This window comes from Oryzias latipes, chromosome 4 (genome assembly GCF_002234675.1).
Source record: "Oryzias latipes chromosome 4, ASM223467v1".
Lineage (NCBI taxonomy): Eukaryota > Metazoa > Chordata > Actinopteri > Beloniformes > Adrianichthyidae > Oryzias > Oryzias latipes.
This window is the reverse complement of record NC_019862.2, coordinates 7009253-7030689: the sequence shown is the minus strand read 5'-3', so window position 1 is coordinate 7030689 and position 21437 is coordinate 7009253. Positions and strand designations below refer to the sequence as shown.

Genomic DNA, 21437 nt, shown 5'->3' with positions numbered 1-21437 from the left:
ACCTGGAAGACTCCCTGAGCATCAGCGGCCACCGCGGCATGCAGCGGGGTCCTGCCCATGTTGTCGTGAGCGTTGGGGTCGGCTCCAGCATCCAGCAGCCTCTTGGCGGCGTCGGCTCTGGCGTAGCGGGCAGCCAGGTGCAAGGCGGTTTCTCCCGTCCGATCCGTCTGGGCCATCAGAGACGCCCCCTGAGCAATCAGGTCCGAAATGATGCTGGGCCCGGGTTCGTCTCCACTCTCTTCCTCTTCTTCTACGTGCACGCCGCAGTCCAGGCCCCCGCCGTTACGCAGGGAGGCTACCATCAGGGGGGTGAACCCATCTGCGGGAGGGCAGAGGCATTTCTGAGGACTCCAGGGGGGTTAAAAAATTTCTTTTTAAACATAAAGAGAGCTTTTTCTCACCAGGTCCTTTGACATTAACGTCCAGACAGCCAGCATCCAGGTCGTCCTGTGGAGGGGTGTGGCTAATATCAGCCGCTTTGCGATGCTGCAGGGTCCATTCCCTCTGATCCACACCTCCATCCATAGTGATGGGCAGCAAAGGTTTGTCCTCCGTCTTTAACAAGGACAAACGCAGATTAACAAACAGCATCGGTCGGCTATGTTCATTGAAACCATGGAGATGGATTTACTCTGCTCTTCTTGGGCGGGGCTTCGTCTTCATGCCATCTCTGACTTTGGCCTCCGTCCATCAAGCCTCCATCCTGCGTCTTAAAGTTCCTGAAAAGACGAAGAAGGAAGGTTTTTATTGTTTAACCCTTGGAAGTCGACAAACGCAGCGGAATGCGTCTACCAAACACATTACTGTGGGTTAGTTCAGACTTTAACTTAAGGTTTCAAAAAGGTTTTTAGCCTAAACATTTTTGGTCTTAAGATCAGACTTATAACACATAATAGATGAAGCCCTTCCTATTTAAATGTCCTTTGATGAATGACAGGATTAAGACAATGATTCTAAGTCGGATCTTGAAATGGATGATGAGGTAGATCCTTCTTACCGGGTTGAAGAGGAAACACCGGACGCTGGAGGAGGAGTGTCCATTACAGGTAACATAGGAGTAAATATCTATTTCTATTTATAAAATAATAAATATACTGTATAAACATGGTTCATTGCTACTCCTAGCACTCTCACCAATCAGGAGTGAGCTTGTTGGAAGGCCACACCCCTACCCTTGAAAGCGAGTTACGTGAAATCTGTCAATCAAACATTTTGAACGCTGACCGTGGGGGCCAGCGGGCTCCACCTACATTTACTGAGGCATCTGATTGGTCAGTTTATAACTTGAATTTGTTGCAAAAAGGAATAAAAAAAAAGAATAAAAAAAAAAGGTATCAGACTCAAAATGACTGAGGAACAGCTTTCTCTGTAGAAGTCTATGGGATTTTGAGGGTACTTCTTGTTTGGAACGCCAGGGGGGCGGGGCCACTCAGTCCAGTATGAAATATACAGTTAATGGTTGAGGTCGAAATGCATCATTTATTACTTGGAATTATGTGGGGTTTTTGTTGAGTTTTAGGTTCTATTGTTGAATGTTTGTGTAGGTTAATGAAAAAAAAGGAATAATGAGGTTGTGCTAATTAAAGGATAAAACACTGTTTTAAAGGTAAATTATTGGAGCTGATCATAAAATAGAAAAATCCTTCTAATACTAAGGGTTAATGCTCCTCAGTTTCCAGCTGAACACAAAGAAAACCTCCAGAAGTTCAGCTTCTTCATAGACTCACTTCATGTCAAAGTCGTCTTGTCCAACAGGCTCCCTCCTCTTATCGTTGTTGGAGACCACAAAGCCTTCGGGAAGCCACAGGGCGCCGTGTTTGTGCTTCCGTTTGACGGCCAGCACCCCCAGCACCAGAATGAGCAGAATGACCACCACGCCCGCCCCCACCAGATACATCAGCATTGAGGGTTTGGGAGGGCCTGGGCCTATGCCTGCAGGATGCAGAGGTCAGCACCAGCCACACTCATGTCATCTGAATGTCAGGCAGACTTACTATCGACGGACACCAGAGGGTACGGGAGCTCAGGTTTCTTGATGTGAGTTGCTGCGATGAAGAACGCCACGTTCTCGGTGTGGGAGAAACAGTGCGAGGAGGTCCGTGAACATTCGCGGTTATCAATCTCCAGGTAAACCACTGAGCTGGAAGGTAACGGAAGTTAAAACCAGCGCTTAACAAACGAATGTAAGAAGTGTCCCGGTATGAACTTACCCAATGACCTCCTTCTCCAGCTCTCGCTTCCCTCGTCTCTCCTGTGATCGTTGTCCGTGCTTGTCGTCCACGCCGTAGTAAGGGAACACCATCGGCTGATTGTTGTCATCCCGCTTCACCTGAAGGTTGGAGTGCACCAGGGCCCCAAGAGACCGCAGGAAGCCCCTCAAATCTCCAAGAAGCTCCTCGGGCTGAAGCCGAACCACAATGACCAAGGTTCCCATGGCCAAATTTGCGGGGATGTGGCTGGAACAGTCCAGGCCGTCCCAGCCGCAGGCCTCGTGGTTGCAGCTCTTGTCGCAGATGCCATCTCCATAGTGGTCTTTGCAGTATTTGTCATACCTGCAACAGAGGAGGGTTAGATCTGCTCCCCGACACGCAGCGGCGCTCGCAGACGGCGGAGGGTCACATACTTGCAGATGCTGGGGGGCGTCTCCTGGCACTCAAAGCTGTCAAAGAGGCACAAAGCGTTGTTGCATTCTTGATCGCATTTCCCATTTTGGAAGAGGTCCCAGCATTGGACGCTGGCGGTACAGTTGACCCATGGCTGCGGGCAGGTGAGCGAGCAGTCCCCCCCGTCCCACTGACACTCATGGTTGTTGCACTGACTGTCGCACACTTTGTCTCCCGACAAATGCTCGCACTGGGGGCAAGAGGGGGTGCGTGCCACCGCCGCGCTCTTCTCGCAGTAGTGGCCAGAGAAGAAGGGCGGGCAGCGGCAGCTGTGCTGGAAGGGGTTGGCCGGGTCTTTCACGCAGGTGCCTCCGTTCTGGCAGACGACGGAGCACCTCTGTTCGTTCTCGCAGTGAGGCCCGCTGAAGCCCGGCGGGCAATGGCAGAGCGGCTGGCCGCTGGACAGGAGGCAGCGCCCCCCGTTCCGACAGTGCAGCCCCGCGCAGCTGAAGTCCTGAATTTCAGCACAGCTTAATCCGGTGAAACCCTGGAAAACAGAGCAGATGTTGGGTTTAGATGTGCAGAGAGCAGAGGTCCAGCAGGTTCTGGGGTGGTTGGTCCTGCAGCCTGTTACTACCTGAGCTGGGGGGGGCCCTCTGAAGCGTGCAGAAACGTGAGGAGCGAGAGGTTAGCAAAGAAAAAACAGTTTGAACAGCAAGAACTGACATTAGGAATGTCCCGATCCCATCATGTAGTTTCATACTCAACCGAAATCAGACGTTGTTTCCTGATCAGATATTTATTTTATTCTCATTTTTATGATCAGAGCTTTGCTTGTGCTATATTTCAATCTTCTTACTACAGATAAATACTCCACTAGAAGTGTGCTTATCATAAACGGATCCTGACATTTTATAGCCGTAAATCTCAGTGGAATACGGCAGCAGTTTGAGGAGGAGTTCGGTAAAGTTCACAAGACTTCTGGGATTAATAACTATTGAAATAAATATTTAAAACTGACAGCAAGTGTCTCTATTGGTTTGTCTTGATGCAAACAAAGACCTACAAAAGTATTTCAACAGAAAAAAAAATGGTTTCTTTCTTCTTTTAATGAAAATTAAAGGTGGAGATGGCTGCTAAGGGAAAAGCTCAGAAAAAAGATTTTAAAAAAACAAAGCCTCAAAAACAAGCAAAACTATTAAATGGTTCAATTGATATGAGCGAGTCCTGAATATTCACCATCATATTTATGCAACAACAACAATTTATAAAGAAAGTCAACATCTTTCACCTTTAATGGAGATGGGAATCACATCTGATTGAAACTGTTCAATAGTTCTGAAGATCCAAACTTTCTCACACGACTAAATGTCACCAATTTTTCCCGTTCAGTTAACCGTTTTTTGTTGTTTTATAGTTGTCCCCAGTTTGTTTGTTGCACAGGGCTGCATGGTGGTGCAGTGGTTGGCACTCTCGTTTCACAGCGAGAAGGTTCAAATCCCAGCTGGGTTCTTTCTGTGTGCAGTTAGCATGTTCTCCAAAAACATGCTTCATGGGTGAATTGGTTTCTGTAAGTCGGGGGTCTCCAACCCTGTTCATTGTGGGCTGCCGCCCTGCTTGTTTTGCAGTTTCAGTCATTGCTGCTCACCTGGATCAGGTGTGTTCAGTCAATCAGAAACTGGGCTGATTCAGTCCAGCTAATCAGCATCTACTGAAGCAGGGTTAGCTGCTGAACAAGCAGAGCGGCAGCCCACCAGGAACGGGGTATGAGACCTCTGCAGTCTAAATTGTCCTTAGGTGTGAAGTTGTTAGTGTTTGTGTGGCGCTGCAACAGACTGGCGAGCTGTCCAGGGTGTGCCCCGCCCTCGCCTAGCAGTAGCTGGGGTAGGCTCCATCAACCCCAAAGGGATTAATGGATAGCTGCACTATTTTTTGGATTGTTCAAGCTACCTCACTGAAGTGCTCTGTTTAAGTAAATGATTAAATAAGGTAACTGAAAAAAAAAATCATAGCAATAAATGTTTTATGTTTTACAAAAGTATCGGATCAAGATTTGGTCTCTAAAATCCTATCTGGGCCAAAGAAAACCTGATTGGGACATACCTAACTGACATGAGGAAGCAGAATTTGACCAGAACCAACCCGATTCTGTGTTCACATCCCATAACCTCTTCACCGGGGAAACGCAGCCTTTCAGAAGCGGGATTTCTTTAGGTCCAAAACTTTACAGCAAATGATGTGAAAACACTGAGATCTTCACCTGATGTTATTTTTTTTCATCCATCCCTTTTCTTCTTCTTAATTTGAGGCCTGCTCAGCCTGGAAGTCAAGTTCTAACTTAAAAAGTGGATGAAAAAGGTTTTTATAATGCAGAAGAAACAAAAACCAGCAGAGTTGACATGAGTCCACTTCTATCTGCGTCTGAGGACTTCGATGTCCCATTTCACAAAACGATGATTCGCTACGTTTTAATCCAACAAAACTGACTGAGCTCAGGTAAAGCCCCCCCACCGCTCCCCAGGGTGGGTGGGGCAATTCATCTACAATGTGAATGGCATTTAATTCTTTTTAGGAATAAAAAAAAGGATGAATGAGTTCTTAAAGAATGCTTTAACCTCACCCAGTACTTGCAGGTAAATGACCCCCCCCCCCCACACACACACACACACACACACACACACACGGATCTGGGGACTTTTTTCAGTTAGAAACCGGTTCACATCATGAGGAACAAACAAAAGATGAGATTTCTACCAAAAATGAACTGGGATCTTAAAACTTACGGGCCGACATGAACAGGTGTATCCTTGCACTGAGCTGCTGTTCATGGAGCAGACCCCCCCATTACGACACGGTTTGGACACACACAGGTTCACCATAGCCTCACAATGACGACCTGGAGGGACGCCGCAACCAGAGGAGAAAGGTGGAAGAACATTAGGAAAAACGCACAAAGTCAACACAACCAGGGGAAAGACCTCGATTCTCATTGGTTAAAGACCGTACCTGTGTAACCAAGGCGACAGAGGCACCTGTAGTCATTGACCAGCTCCACACAGTCGAGGGTACCGGGGGCGTGGCAGGGAGCAGACAGGCATTCGTTGACATCCCCCTCACAGTGTTCTCCAACGAAGCCCGGGGGGCAGGAGCAGGTGTAACGGCCCACGCCGTCTACACACTGACCCCCGTTCAGGCAGCGCGGCTCCGACGAGCCGGGCCGGGGGGCGCAGTCATCCTCGTTGACCTCACACTGCACACCTGTGGAGCAGCAGGTGGACAAGCATCAGAAAAAGCTTCTGCCAGCGGGACGACTTACAGAGATTTCATTTGAGAGACAGTCAAACAAATGTTTTATTTTGAAAATCCACAAGATAATCTCTGAGCCTCTTCAATGGCATTCTTGAGTCTCCGTCTCATGGCGGGCAGACGTGGAAGGCGCTCCTCTGCTTACCATGCGTTCCAGGTGGGCAGGAACAGGTGAAGCGGTTGATGAGGTTGATGCATCTTCCTCCATTCAGACACGGCTTGGAGTGGCACTCATCCACGTCGTACTCGCAGTTCACCCCCTGGAAACCGGGTTTGCACTGCAGCAACAAGACAGAGGCTTCTGGTGTCGGCTCGGTGCAAATGTGAAGCCCAATCCCACCCCTCCCTCAGAAATGGCCTCACCATGCACTCGTAAGCCCCCTGGTAATCCTTGCATGTGGCCCCATTCCGGCAGGGGTTGGACAGACACTCGTCCACCATGTCCTCGCAGTAGCTGCCCGTGTACCCCGGCTGACACTGGCATTGGTGGGAATGACCCACGTTCAGGCACCGCCCCGCGTTCTTACACACATTCTCCACCTCCACACCTGTCAAGGAGACACTCCTTCAAAATAAGACCTGTGGATCCACACCTTTCAAGCCCAGGCTGTTCCTGACCTAAAGTCAACATTTCAGAGATGATTTCCTGATGCTTTAGGTTTTTTGGTAAAAACTACAACTTGCCTTTTCTGGCAGCAAAGTCCTGACAGGACATGTTTGGAACGTCACAGTAAAGTCCAGTCCAGCCCATCTGACAGCGACACGTCCAGGCGGTCGCTGTCTGAGAGCAGGTGCCGCCGTTGTGACAGTGCACCTCCTTGCAGAAGTTCACATAGTTCTGCACACAGAAAGGGTTAGATCCAGACGCTGTCAGGACCAGGAGCACGGTCCACGCCCGGCCTGCAGCCTCACCTGGCAGTTGGAGCCGCTGTATCCCACCGGACAGGTGCAGCGGTAGGTGCCGAGCCCATCGGTGCAGCTGCCTCCGTTTTTACAAGGCTGGGAGTCACATTCGTTATGCTCGTACTCACAAAAGCGCCCGTGAAACCCCGGGCGACAGCGGCAGGAAAAGGTGTTGATGCCATCGATGCACGTTCCATTGTTGAGGCACGAGCTGAGGAGAAGAAATGAGAGAAAAGACTTTAACGTCATGCAGCTCAAAGGCACTAAGGCAGATTGTCCTTTTATTCAGTAACAACCATTGACTGTATCAGAAAACTGGAGTGAGCACACGAGACATCATCCGTAGAAAATGGTTTCTTCCCCCACCAAACCAAATCAAGCCATGATGGAGCCAGACATAGTCAGTAAACTCATTGGTCCAAGTTGGTCTAAGTCAATGTCCTTAGTTCACACCCATACTCCTTAAAAGCGGGCTACACGAAATCTGTCAATCAAATGTTTCAAACAATCAAAGCGAGACCACCTACTTTACTTCTTACGCATCTGATTGCTCAGTTTACAACTTGAATAACTTGAACTACAGAAATAAGATGTTAAAAAAGGTATCAGATGTTTATTCTGACCAACAGGATGACTGTGTAACAGCTGTTCATTTCTCAACAGAAGTCTATGGGATTTTGCAGCTATCACCTGTTTGAAACGCCAGGGGGGCGGGGTCACTCAGTCCAGTTCTCACATATAGTTAATGGTAAGAACCAGCTCCAGAGCTGGTGAGTCAGATGGTGGGACTCACCTCTCAGTGCATTCTGGGATGTTGTGCTCACAGTGAATCCCCTTAAAGCCTTCCGGGCACGTGCACACAAAGCTGTTCACGTATTCGTGGCAGGTGGCCCCGTTCTTGCAGGGGCCGCTGGCGCATTCGTTCACGTCCGTCTCACAGCGCTTCCCTTCAAATCCCGGACGACATCTGCAGGAAAAACCCGCAACCTTGTCCACACACGAGCCTCCGTTCAAGCAGGGGTCTGTGGGGGGGAGAGGGGGGCGGGGCGGCGCTGAGTCAAAACTTTACAGTTTGAATGCGCAAATCCCAACCTTTACAAGTTAAACATCATATTTTGATGCTTGTTTTGTGAATTTTGGTTGATAACTTTGAAATAAAAAAGAATTAGCGATTTGATAAAAATAATGAAATCATCAAATTTAGTTAAAAATAATTTTTCTGGAGTAGCGTTCAGGAACTGGTATTAAACTCGGAAAATCTCAACTTTTGGTGCGATGTTCATCCCTAAAGAGTAAGCCGTGTGTAATGTCTGCTGAAGCAACGAAGAATAATGTTAAAAGGAATAAGTTTCTGTTTATTGTTACACTCTAAAAATTAACCACAATGATTAACTTCCTGAAGCAGGATTTTAGTTGCTTTAAGGCTGTAAAACACTTTCTACACTTTTCTCAGACATTAAACTGTTCAGTTTCTCATTTATTATAATCTAATAATTTTGGATTTTAAGTATTTATACTAAACAAACTGGTTGCGTTACTGTCACAGGAAGTTAATAAATCTTCAGAATAAAATGTCGGTGAAGGTTTTCCTTTTCAAAGTAAAACCATTTTCATGGATTAAAACATTTAGAATAAAGGTTAGTTTACTAACCTATTTTAATTATCTTAGATAATTTGAATAAAATAGATATACAATTAATAATGTTTTGAAAATCATGTGATCAACGATGTGATGTCATGTCTGCTATCATGGTGGAGAAGCCGTACAAGAACACAGCTGGAAAATGTTCAATGTGGGAGTTTTTTTATATTTCCAGTAAAGCTTAAAAAAATAGGCAGTTTATAAAACTGAAAAACTCAAGACAGTGACATCTTTTAAAGTGATAAATATCATTATTTCTTTCTAAATCTTTGTGTTTTTATCTGTTTTTTGATTCTGATCTGCCTTTTTTAAATAAGTGTATAAATGATGATGTTTAAATACATCCAGACAAATATATTCGTAATGATTTATGAATCAAATCGGCGCCTAAGCAACGATCCACAGTCCTATTCACGAAGGCGTGATGAGTGCGTCAGAAACCATGAAACGTCTCACTGGGAGAGCAGTCGTCGACATCCGTTTGACAGTTGTGTCCGCTGTATCCGCGCTGACATTTGCAGACGTAGGTTCCCCTCCTGTTCTCACACAGGCCGTCATTTCTGCAGGGGCTGCTGAGGCACTCGTCCACATCCTCGCTGCAGCGAGCACCTTTGTAGAAAAGACCAAAATCAGCGCTGCATACTTTCAGCCTATTAGTCATCCACTTCCCTCGTTGGTACCTTGCCAACCAGCCGGACACCGACAGGTAAAAGAGGAGTAATCTGCAGACGGAAGGCAGACTCCGCCGCTCTCGCACGGATGAGAGGCACAGGGAACCTGCTCCACTTCACAGTGTTTACCTAAAGAGACCATAACAGTGTGGTAAACATTTCCATCAAAAGGTGCTCTACGTTCGTTGCGAAGGTCGGAGGGTTAAGCCACTCACCGGTGTAAGGGGGGCTGCACCGGCAGGTGTAGCTGTTGACGCCATCGATGCAGACGCCGTGATGCAGGCAGGGAGCAGAAGCACATTCATCCCTGTTCTTCTCACAGTTGTTACCTGAAGACATCCACCACACGTTTAAGAGCCGGTAAACTGCTGCGTTCACGCCGCCCACAGCAACGCGCGTTCAAGCGGCCTCTTCCAATGAAAAGACTATGTAAATGTTCATCAACGCACGATTCAGGCTAACTTTGACCAATCAGGGAGTCCGATTTGGTTAGTTAGTGAGATTGGGATGGCGTTTAAGTGACAGAAGTGCCAACAGTTTGAAAATTGATCATGGCGGTTTGTGTGTAATTCTATGACACCAGGTCTGTCATTTATGGCATCCCTGAACGTGCGACACCTGCCTGGTGTGTCCGTAGCGTTAATGTCGGACACGCCTTCTTTCTCCCCTTAGTTCAAACCTGATGCCCCGCCACACTGACATTCTCTTCTCTGATTGGCTAATTTCTCAGGGCTTGTTTAGGTCAGAACTAGCAGGACAGGTTGTAAACACACTGAAGTATGATTTTGCAGAGAGAGGGGGGCAATAACAAAGGCAAATTCCTGGGTTAATAAAAAACAGATCAATCCAATTGATTTTAGATTAAGTTACCTTAATTAGAAAATACTACATTAAATCCACAGCTTGATTTTCCTTCTTTAGGAGCAAAACAGCTTTAAGATTTGTTTTCAAAATGTAAAGCGCATTTCTTTCTAAATAAAATGTATTATTATAATTATTAAACACGTTTTCAAAAATGCTGACTTTAAATTTGACTTTAGGTTTTTAAACTTACAATTACAAATATAAAAGGCAGCAAGTCTTTTATAAATATAATATAATATATATATATAATAATATAATATTATAATATTGTATAATACTATAATATTGTAAACATACTTAACTGTGAAAGTGGAGGTGTGGTTTAAAAGAAGCCTAACCAGGTGGTTCTTACCTGTGAAACCTGGCTGGCACTGACAGGTGTAGCCATTGTGTCTGTCCACGCAGTTCCCAGCGTTCTGGCACGGATTCGGTTGACACTCGTCCTTCTCTTGCTCACAGTGAGCACCCACCCACCCCGCTTCACACTCACAGCGATACCTGGAAAGGAGGGAATCATGCGTCGATGACGTGCAGGTAGCAACTGGACGATGAAGGCTGGCATTAGTCTTCATTAACATGATTGAAATGTTTCAAACTAAAACTGAGATTGATGAGATCAAAAACGTTCGCTCACCCCAGTTGCTGCTCGATGCATTCTCCATGCACGCAGGGCTGGCGGGCGCAGTGGTTTGTCCCGGACAGGCACAGCGGGCCGTGGGTGTTGGGGGGACAAACACAGTGGAACCCGTTCACCTGGTCCATGCAGGTCCCTCCGCTCATACACGGGTTTGAGTCACACTCATTGATCTGCACGTCACATTTGGGTCCTGTTCCGGAACAGAGCTGCTTTCAGAACGCTGAAGGAATCCCCGACGCAGAGAAAGTCTGCCGAAGCGTACCTGTGTATCCAGGTGAGCACACGCATTTGTATTCACTGATGCCATCCTGGCACTCCCCGTGCTCACAGGGGTTGTTGGCGCAGTCGTCTTCGTTGATCTCGCAGTTCACACCTGAAGTGTGATGAAGAAACAGTTTGATCCTTTTAGCTCTGAGCCTTACAGCTGCAGAAACGCAGAAGTAAGACTCTGCTTTCTACAGGAAGACAAAAGCTTGATAAGTAAACTAGTGATGTCCCCGCAAAAATCCATGGAAGTCTGTTTGTTCGCCACCAGGGGGCGTGTCACTACAAGCAAAGGCAACTTCCAGAAGACAAGACAAGAAATAAGAAGAAGCCTTCACTGAGGCAGAGGACTGCTACCAAGATGATTGAAAATACCAGAAACAAGAAGACAATGGGGGGGTGGCGGGGGGTGGGGGGCAAAGGAGGGGGTAGATGGGGGAGGGGGGTATCTGACTAGTAAACCGGACAGGGTGACCCGACACCAGCTTAGGTACAGGGAGCGCAAAGCAGATTTCAGTACCAGGCCCCAGGGCGGTACTAAGAACACTGAAGTGAGCTTAATACCACATGTTCCTGGCTTGTGACACACACATGCCTGCACACACACGCGCACACACACTTATGAACTTTACAACAGAACGGAGGAAACACAAATACTTAGAGAACTCCCTCAAATCTATGCTCTGATCTGACCTTTGGAGGGCAATTTCACACTCAAACTTGATTGAAATGTAAACCTTCGTTGGGTTGGATTCCTTTCACACTGATCGGATCAAACCACCTGGAAACCTCAAACGAAATCCAAACAGGACCCACTCCTCCCCATCAGTGGAAACCTCACGGGGTTTCCACTGATGGGGAGGAGTGGGTCCCGTTTGGATTTCATCTGCTGCCGGAGCCGGACTGATACTTTGGGGAGGATTTGGGGGCTTAAATGGTGCTAGAATCATTGCATCAAAGATTTTTTTTAAAGGCCAATTTTTCCCAAAAAGATTTAAGAGGAAGCAGTCTGGGGAGCCGACAGTCTGCACTGCAGCGCTGCATTTCTGTTTTCACACGCGCTGCTGACGTAGACACGTATTTCACCGCTCATCGCCACGATGACGGCCTTTTTCAGAGCATTGCACATGTCACTTATATCCATCAGCTCGCTGAATTTGAGCCTTTTGTTGTAAAAGTAGAGACGAACTTTCGCTCACTCCACCTTAAGGATTTTGTCAGAAGCTCTGCCCACCCTCACAGCTTCACCCATTCTTATGTGTTTGTACAATATGAAATGAATACAATAAAGGTGACTGACATATTTAAAACGAAGCATCAAAATTCAGTACCGATATTAGCTTTTTTATTCGTTGCCGGTAGTATCAGCAGTAACCTATACGGTACCAACTTGGGACTGAGTTTTAGTACCATCCTTATTTGGGAGCTGTTTTTTGTGCAGAATCTCATTAGGAAGAGGGCATGGTCTAACCCCACCATACCACGTTCGTTTTATTTGGAGTCAAACGTCCTTTAATTTAGTCGCACGTTTCTCTGGAGCATTCTCACTGATCCGCACTAGAGTTTACTAGCAAAGAAACAGAGATTTTTACTCACAGACAGACTACTAAAAGGAGACTCTGGTGTGGACCAAACCAAACCAAATATGTCTAAACATGCCACATTTATGAGACGGGGGGGGCTCACCTGAGGTTCCGGGCAGACAATTGCACTGGTAGGCATTGACTAGGTCAACGCAGCGTCCTTGGTTCTGACAGGGGTTGCTGTGGCACTCCTGGACCTGAATGTTACAAATGGATCCAGTGTATCCAGGATTGCACTCACAGGAGAAGGTGGCGATCCCGTCTCGACACACGCCATAGTGGCATGGTGGGGGGATGCAGTCATTTATGTTCTTCTCACAGAGCAGACCAGTGAACCCTGGAATGAAGTATAGAAAAATGAAAGGATGGTGAAACAGGTGAGGGTTGCAGAAAACTTCCAGCATGTTTGGTTAAAACTGTGTTTACCTTCAGCGCATTCGCAATCGTATCCATTGGGTCTGTCGATACACTTGGCTCCGTTCAAACATGGCGTGCTGGAACACTCGTCTATGTCTATTTGGCACACCTCCCCACTAAAGCCTGAGAACATCGGACAGAGCAACACATAGATGAGCCCCAGCGGTCAAATCTGGTGGTGAATTTGTAAAGACGACGCCGCTGACCTGCTGGACACTCGCAGACGAAGCGGCTGACCTGGTCCAGGCATTTGCCCTGGTTCAAACAGGGGGAGCTGAGGCACTCATCCACCTCGATCTCACAGTGACTTCCCATGAATCCTGCAACCACATGAGACCTAGGTGTGACCCCAGTCTGCTGTGGATTTACCTCCACCAGAAAAGATTCAAAACCAGCATACCCCCCACCCCCACCACCACCAACAACTACTTATGACGCAATGAACAACCCAGAGGTTGTTTACGGCCATGACGGTACACATACAGGTTCCTCTGCCTGCTCTCTAAAGTGTAAATCCCTTTTCCCGTCAGTGAATTTACCTGGCATGCAGATGCAGGTGTAGTCCCCGATGCGATCCAGACAGGTGCCGTCGTTCTGACAGGGGTTCGAGGCGCACTCGTTGACATCTTGTTCACAGCGAGGCCCGGTGTAACCCTTGGCGCAGTTGCAGGTGAAGGAGCCGTCCGTGTTCACGCACTGGCCGCCATGCTCACACGGGTTGGAACCTGAAGATGAGGAGGGACGATTGAAAGGAGAACGGAGCGAAGGGTGACTCTTCTGTGGGTTACGACTCACCGATGCTGCACTCGTCGCGGTCGATGTTGCAGGTGCTGCCAATGTATCCAGGCGGGCAGTTGCAGTTGAAGTTGCCGGTGATGGGGTTGGTGTCACACTGCGAGCCGTCTCTGCATGGGTTACTCATGCAGGCATCTTTTAAGTGGCAGAGCAACCCTGAAGACAGAACAACGCAAATCGCATCATGAGAGCCACCAGAACAGCGTCTTGCAGGATGAAGAAACTCCTCCCACTTTCCGTGGACAAACTTCCTTGTCGGCTTCAAACAGCATCTGGGTGTGGTGAAGGAGTCTGGACTCACCTGTCTTCCCACGGGGACATAGACAGATGAAAGAGGCGACGCGGTCAATGCAGGTGGAGCCCTCGCTACAGGACGCCTCAGCGCAGTCGTTGAGGTTCTCCGAACAGTCCACTCCACTCCAGCCGTTCACGCACACGCAATTGTAGCTCCCAAAGCCATTGTGGCAGGTGCCCCCGTTCTGGCAGGTGTTCGGCTGCAGCCGGCACTCGTCTACATCCTCTGTGCAGTGCTGACCTGTGGAGGAGGCAGGAAAGTTACCAGCTGATGAAGATACAAACATAAAGGATCTTCTTGACGTTTCTGCTTCTTTATTCTAGTCAGGATGTCCTCTTTGAAATATTCATAGTATGAACAATGTTTGCTCGTCTTCCTCAAGAGGCAGCAACAGTCCATGTTTGGTTTTTACTGTAGTTTGGCTTCATTAATCTGAAAACTTCTCTGGTTTGCATCCGAAAACTTCGGACGCCCGTTTTGTGACTCCACTGGAAGATGGGTCACCATGGCGATGACTTCAACAAAGCCTTTGCATAAGCTTTCTAAGCTATTAGTTTTTTTGAAAAAGCTGTAGTAAGGTTAATGGATTTTTAAAACCCTCCTATGTTAGGAAGAGGAGCAACAATCTGCAGCTAAACAAAACATCGTCTGCAGAAGCTGACAGTGTGCGTAAACTCTGAAAAGTTTGCAAATGAAAATTGAGACTTAAATATATAGAATTGTGTGTTTTATTAGGTGTTCTTGCTCCGAAAAGAACACCTTTTTATAGAACTGCACATAAAAAAAGACTTACCAGTCCATTCTGGGGGACACTGACAGTTGTAGGTGTTAACTCCATCCATGCAGGTTCCTCCATTGCCGCACTGATGTTCAGGGCAGTCGTCAATGTTGTTCTCACAGTTGGTTCCGTTAAAACCTGCCAACAGGCAAAGCCAGATTTGTGTCATTAATTTTGGAAAGTATTGCTTAAAGTGTGATGCTGCGTTGTGGTGCTGTCCGAACAGCAGCGGCGTGGCTGTTACACCGCAGTAACTTAAGGCATCTTAATCAACCTGATGTAAGCATGCAGAGCTTTGGTCTGTAAGCACAACTGTAGGTCAGCGCTCAGGCAGCCAGGTAACCTTCAGCATCTCACCTGGGAGGCAGTGACATGAGTAGCTGGTTTCGGAGGTCTGGTGGCAGGTGCCTCCGTTCACACACGGGGACGGCGAGCACGGGACGTAGGAGCTTTCGCAGAGTCGGCCCGTGAACCCGGCTTTGCAGACGCACCTGTGGTAAAGGCAAAGCTCGATTGTTACAGTCGAGGACTCTGGTGCTTCCGAACATCGTCTCCTTGGATGTTTTGGACTCACTTGAAGGAGCCGGGGGTGTTGACACACGTGCCGTCGTTCTGACAGGGGGAGGGTGTTTCTGCACATTCGTCTGTGTCGTTGAGGCAGCGGGAACCTTTGTAGCCAGGACGACAGCTACAGGTGTATTTGCCACCAGACTTAGAGCTGCATGTTCCTTCATTGGCACAGGGACCGGACAGACAGCTATCCTCATGTTCACAATGTGAACCTGGCAGAAAAAACAGCATGTGGTTAGGCTCTCCTGAGTATCAACAGACAAAACATTTGCGACATTTCCAGGCAGCAAAGGATTCTCAAATAGCAGCGAGTCCTTGTCTTGCCAAAACCGCTCACCTGTCCATCCTCTGGCGCATTCACACTTGTATTTGTCCAGCGACAGCAGGGTGCAGACGCCTCCGTTTGCACAGGGGTTGTTGGGGTAGCATGTGGAGTTCTGGGGCGTTTGGCAGCGTTCTCCAGTGTACCCCAGAGGGCAGGTGCACAGGGCACTACCTGGTACAGGTACACCATTTGGCATGGACACGGAGCAGGTGCCCCGATTCAGACAATGGCCCGGCTGACATGGGTCCTCGTGTTGACAGTACTCGCCCAAAAATCCTGCAGCACACCTGGACACAGAATCACGAGGGTTCAAAGGTTCCCATTGCTCCGCACAAACATCAGAAGACTTCATTGAATGAAATGACAAATATGTGCCTGACAAAGAAAAGACTGAGGTGAATGTAATGTACCACATCAGACGGGTGCTAACAAAGACCTCAGGCACACACAAATGCAAACACGCACAAATCCACACAGGCTAAATGAGAGAGTACACATTGTTAAGCCTGAACTGCTTTGTAGTGACCTAAAGAGCAGCATGTGGGGAACCACATCCCTTAGTCGGAGTGTCAGAGACGTGTAAGAATGACTCTTTAACTACCTTAAACATGAAATGATTAATGGATGTTTCGAATTCAAAGACAAAGAGAGATGTAAAGATTTCTTTAAACCTCACTGCACCCAAATGTTTGCAGAACCCGAGGCTTTTTCACATCGCTGGCTTTATTGTAGGACTAAAGCAGCAGGAGCAGACATGAATTCATCCAATAACTCTAAGATTACCAGAGGAAGTGCTTTGAACCCAGAGCTGTTGCCCCATAAACCCTCCTAAGAAAGAAAAACAGAAGCTTGGCTTGGTAGAGAGGTGAAGCCGAGGTCACGTTTCACAAAGAGGAAGCTGAGATGCAAAAGGACAAGAAGTAAAGTTTTCTGGAGTTGTTTTCTTAACTCTGACAGAGACCAAAAAAACAGGTGAATATGGCAGCTAATGTTCCTACCAGCTGTGAATAAACTCGGTTCTCACTCACGAGAACATAGAATCAAAGAGTCAAGAGGAGCAGATGATCTGTGTAGTTTCCATGAGTCTATTCTCTGTATCGTTCTTCATTTTCACGCCAAACTCTAGGGAATATTTCATTTCTTCTGTTGCACTGTGTCCAGCAGGAATCCCATTAGGAACCATGGGTCGTTGTGACTTTCTATTCCTCTGTTCTTTCTCAGTTGGAGCTGCTTTCATTCGTCACTTCCTCATATCACACTGTTTTTGGCCAGAAGACAATTGTTATTCATGTGTCTGCCTTTCAACATGTATGCGTGTACACCTTTGTGTGTCTGCGCCTCTGTTTGTGCATATGTGTGTACATGTGCGTGTGTCTTCAGGTATATGTGTGTCCATAAAAGTGTCTGTGTGCATGTATATGTTTGTGTGTGTGGGCAGCTGTAAGGTGTGTGAAGGTGCATGAATATGCGTGTGTATGCGTGTATATGTGCATGTCTGTGTGCACGTATTTGTCTTTGTGTGTGCATGTGTTTGGGCACCTGTAAGAAGGTGTGAAGTTGCATAAATATGTGCATGTGTCTGTATATCTGAGTTTGTATATGTCTTTGTGTGTCTGTGTGCATGTATAGGGGTGTGTCAGTGTGTGTGCGTGAACAGGTGTGTGTGTGTGAGCAGCAGAGCGGCCCGCCGCCTCCCCTGGAGTCTTTGAAAGCGAGCTTCCCTGGGGGTCTCAGGTGACACCACAGTGTGCAGAAATGTGACCCACAATAGCAGACGTGTGTCATTACAAATCCATAAAAATACTCCTTGTCCCTCTGAGTTTTACTCTGAAAGGACATCAGAACGGCGTTCACTTCCTTCGGAGCTGTGTTTATCACAGATCACTCCACTCCAAACATTGAAAACATCAGAAAACAACAGCATTGTGGTTTAGGAACCATAAAAAAGAGCGGGCGTCACGCCTGAGTCACCGAACACTCACCCTAAAAACAGAAAACAAAAATTCCCTCTGATTCATAAAAGCAACAAGCAGCTCGTTGAATGAGATTTACATAACTGTATGAAACCAATTTGATGCGTAGAAAGTTTAGACTTTATCTTGCTAATCTCTGCCTCAGATCTAACTCTGGGATTTATCAGATGTCAGAAAAGTCATCAGTCTCATTCCTTTTAAAAACACGTTAAAGATGCTCTGTAAGTGTTGCAGCCATCTCTGGTGTTCACTGGCTCCTCCCTTATCTACAGTTAATGGAGCAGACCAGAATTTCGGGCTTCCGCGTCCGCAACGCTTATGATGGTGCGTTGCTACGAAAGTTTTTAAGTCTGGTTACAAACTCTACTACATATCATTGATATGCTCATTGATCGCGTGCTGATAGTTTAACCGGTTGAACATTTTTATGCTGAATGGTAGCACTTTGACCAGTCGGGGACTCGGATTTAGGAGTGACCTGTGGGTGGCGTCTGTTTCAAAAGCCGAAAGTACCAACTGTTGTAAACATGATCACGAAGGAAACATGAATAACTGTGGTTTTTGTCCGGTCGGATTAACACAACGCCAAGACGGGTATTTATAGGAACAGAGCTGTAAAACCAAAAAAGCCTGGAGCAAGATTTGCGTGATTTGCACCGCTTTGACTCTCCCTATTGTAGATGGCGGACGAGCGCCAATAAACAGTGAATACACAAAAGAAGAAGAATCTTCTCCCTAGCGCTCACTGCATGTCTGGCACTGGTTTGATGTGAGCACCACTGGGCGGATGCGCGGTCATAAAACCAAAGTGGCAATAAAACAAAACGACGCGTCAACAATCCCAATTTATATAGTTGCTTATTCGACGGCGTCCTTAAATCACTGCTTACTGACGACGTCTGGCTCCAACATGGCGGTGTCCAAGTTCCAAAAAAGGGACGACTGAATTGACTACATTTGGTTGAAACCAGAAGTAAGCAGTTTCCTGTTGAATGACGTCACCCACTCACTCCAGTTCTCACATACAATCAATGATCACGACACATCTGCAGAGCGACTCCCAACACACGTTAGAAGACACTCCTTTGTCTGTCCTCAAACGCACCACAGGACGGCCACCGATCACGGCTCGTCTACCTGTGCATCACAGTAACGGCCATCAGGTGCAGCCGTGCACGCCTCAGTACAAGCAGCCCAACCCACTGGAGAGAACAGTACAAATATAACAGGGAAGGACTCGTGCACTCACGGCACAGCAGCACGGACTGTCAGCTGGGAGGGAGAATTAATGCAGACTTTTCCTCTCCTCAGATTGATGTGATGTTTGCTACTCTCTCAGGTTTCCTTGGAAATAACGTTTTATTTCTGCTTCACAAGCTGTTTTTTTCTGGTTTCACTAAACACTAACAAAACTTCAGACAGTCAAACGGCTGCAGAACAAGTGGAGTGGATGGGACCGGCTGGGGTGACGTCAGGAACCAGCAGCTCGTCCCACAGGTTTCACAGCCACAAAGAGAGCTCATTATTAGCCTGCGGGAGCATCACTCGCGCCCGAGGCAAACAGGCAAGGCCGTGCATGATTCACATTATGATCAGGGAGTGGCGTCTTACTGAGAAAGCTGTGACCTGCTACACTGTCACCAGACTGAGGCTAAAAACAACACAGAGATACTTCAGAAAAAAAACCTGAACAAAGAGTTTGCAAAGGTGAAGTAAGTTCTGCTTTATAAGAAACACGGCCGCCAGACTCGGCTCTAGTTTAGCTCCATGAGTCCTATTTTCCCTCCACTTTTCCCCGTCGTTTTTTTTTTTTCTTACTGCGTGCAGTTTTCTTTTCTTTCTCAGAGCTCCACCGCTGGTTTCTGTCCCACTCGAGGTGTTCGGTTTCTACAGCTGGTTCCCATTAACCCCCCTATCCAATGCACACCCTTCCTCGCTCTCTGGACTCCATTTTCATCCTCCACCTCCTCCACCTCATGCTGACCTCTGCAGCGTTTCATGCCTTATCTCCTGCAGACAACCTTCATTCCAAATTCCCAGGTCCCAAGGTGCTCCAGGTCTCTGATTCTGTTTTCTTTGGCATTACTCCTTCCTGGGGACCTATTCATCTTCGGCTACAACCCTCCCCACCCACTCCTCTTTCAGTCACTATTCCAGGCTCAGCTATGCTTAATAACTCTGACATGTCCCCCCCCCGCGGCTGTTATGAAGACATGGTGTGAGAGAAACAGAGGCAGAGCACCAGCCGGCTCACATTTCAATCCCCGGATAATTCCCTGACTTGGCTGGAGCATAGGTGGCCCATTCACTGTTCCTGTGTGTGCATGCATGAACATTACCCGCTAGGCGCACACTTCTGAGTGGCGGAGAAAAATTCCCAAGCTTAGTGAAATAGCTTGTGTTGCAGTACAGTTTAAAAAGCTTTGCATTCAGATAAAAAAAAGCTTTTCTAGAAGCAAGGATGAATGTGAGAAAGTACAAAGATTAAAAGAAAAAAAAAATGCAATTACAAAAGAGAATTTCTACCAAACGCATTAGGATGATGCGGTTCTGTCCCTCGGCTGTGGAACGGCAGAACACAGCTTTTGTGTGGAGCGTTTTCAGGAAAGGAACTTTAAACATGATGTTGAGGGGGATTTTTGGCACTTTGATTGTTTTTTTTTCTCTCTTTTATTTTGAAAGAGACAAAGTGGAAATTCTCTTCTGGGGTTGGTGGGTAGCTGTGGGGGCACAGAACACCACCATGGTATGTCATAATGAGAAAAGGTAAAGTATGACAGTAAAATGTGGGAAGAGAGCCATGCATGCCGCAGAAAAAGGCAGGATCTCAAAGCAGAGGTCTGATGCTGAGCGGACGGAGGCGTGGGCAGCAGGGTGGAGTCCTGAATTACTGTGCGGTAAAAGTTTGGGTTGTGTTTAAAACAAATCCTAAAAAAAACATGAGAGCAAACAGAACCAGAACCACTCCGTCGTTTGTCTTTAAAGGAAAGTCTCTAGCAGTGAGTTTAGCAGTAAAACAACCTTTTTTAACATAAACCAAAGAAACATTCAGCCAGAATCCGACACTTCAACATTTGGCTGTTTTTCAACAAGACTGTCCTACAAAGAAATCATTTTAACATGTAAACAAAGCTGAAAAGGTTTGGAAAAGGGCCTTCAAGTTGTTTAAAGCCTTTGGTCAAATGGTCCAGGGGGTCTGCAGAGGGAAAGCAGCTAAAGGGGGGGGGGGGTAAAAACAGAGTTCAGATCAGGTCCAGGATGAAGAATTTTAGCAAAATAAAAGCATGAACTGCTAAAATCTGATTCTCTGCAGTGACGGTTCTAAAGTAGCAGATGAACTCAAAGATTTTCCTCCCTGTTTAGATGCAGAAAAAGCGTGACTGTGACCAAACACACAACCTCGCTGTCCCTCATTTACAGCCTGTGTGACAGAGACGCCTGCTGCCCGCCTGCGTCTGGTTTTATGGTTTGGTCGTCACATTCCCCAGCACTCTGAAAGGCGTCTGCTTCTGAGAGCAACATGGATTTCTGCCCCCCCTCCACTAAGTAGCAGCACCGCGAAGAAAAATGATCAATCTGAAGACAAACTGCTGTCACTTGGAGAGAATCCCAGGAGGATCTTCTGGTTTCTGGTTTCAGCTCCACTGATGTAAAAAAGAGGAAAACTTTTATGTGAGCACACAGAACCAGATATAAACCCATTTCTAGATCAGTACTGCAGAGGAAAAGGAGGGGGGGGGGGCATTACTCCTCAGGATGCAAAGCCTTTCTCCATGTAACCCCCTCACCCACCCCTCTTCATCAAAAAAGG

At 47.1% G+C, this 21437-nt stretch overlaps 1 protein-coding gene across 1 annotated transcript in view; it reads right to left on the bottom strand.

The window, feature by feature from the left end:
* LOC101162275 (neurogenic locus notch homolog protein 2) overlaps positions 1 to 21437 on the bottom strand; it is a 45003-nt gene that overhangs the window by 3620 nt on the left and 19946 nt on the right. Inside the window, exons 3-32 of the mRNA XM_023954090.1 lie at positions 15666 to 15940; positions 15333 to 15540; positions 15116 to 15249; positions 14774 to 14896; positions 13987 to 14220; positions 13686 to 13841; positions 13430 to 13615; positions 13097 to 13210; positions 12900 to 13013; positions 12577 to 12810; positions 10889 to 10999; positions 10624 to 10816; positions 10342 to 10487; positions 9341 to 9454; positions 9135 to 9254; positions 8911 to 9063; positions 7606 to 7834; positions 6822 to 7023; positions 6594 to 6747; positions 6273 to 6457; positions 6055 to 6187; positions 5610 to 5861; positions 5387 to 5499; positions 2624 to 3150; positions 2211 to 2552; positions 1995 to 2140; positions 1728 to 1932; positions 632 to 719; positions 402 to 555; positions 3 to 319 (exon numbers count right to left, since the gene is read on the bottom strand). Coding sequence (XP_023809858.1) covers positions 3 to 319; positions 402 to 555; positions 632 to 719; positions 1728 to 1932; positions 1995 to 2140; positions 2211 to 2552; positions 2624 to 3150; positions 5387 to 5499; positions 5610 to 5861; positions 6055 to 6187; positions 6273 to 6457; positions 6594 to 6747; positions 6822 to 7023; positions 7606 to 7834; positions 8911 to 9063; positions 9135 to 9254; positions 9341 to 9454; positions 10342 to 10487; positions 10624 to 10816; positions 10889 to 10999; positions 12577 to 12810; positions 12900 to 13013; positions 13097 to 13210; positions 13430 to 13615; positions 13686 to 13841; positions 13987 to 14220; positions 14774 to 14896; positions 15116 to 15249; positions 15333 to 15540; positions 15666 to 15940 — 5662 coding nt within the window. The remainder of the gene's footprint in view (positions 1 to 2; positions 320 to 401; positions 556 to 631; positions 720 to 1727; positions 1933 to 1994; positions 2141 to 2210; positions 2553 to 2623; positions 3151 to 5386; positions 5500 to 5609; positions 5862 to 6054; positions 6188 to 6272; positions 6458 to 6593; positions 6748 to 6821; positions 7024 to 7605; positions 7835 to 8910; positions 9064 to 9134; positions 9255 to 9340; positions 9455 to 10341; positions 10488 to 10623; positions 10817 to 10888; positions 11000 to 12576; positions 12811 to 12899; positions 13014 to 13096; positions 13211 to 13429; positions 13616 to 13685; positions 13842 to 13986; positions 14221 to 14773; positions 14897 to 15115; positions 15250 to 15332; positions 15541 to 15665; positions 15941 to 21437) is intronic.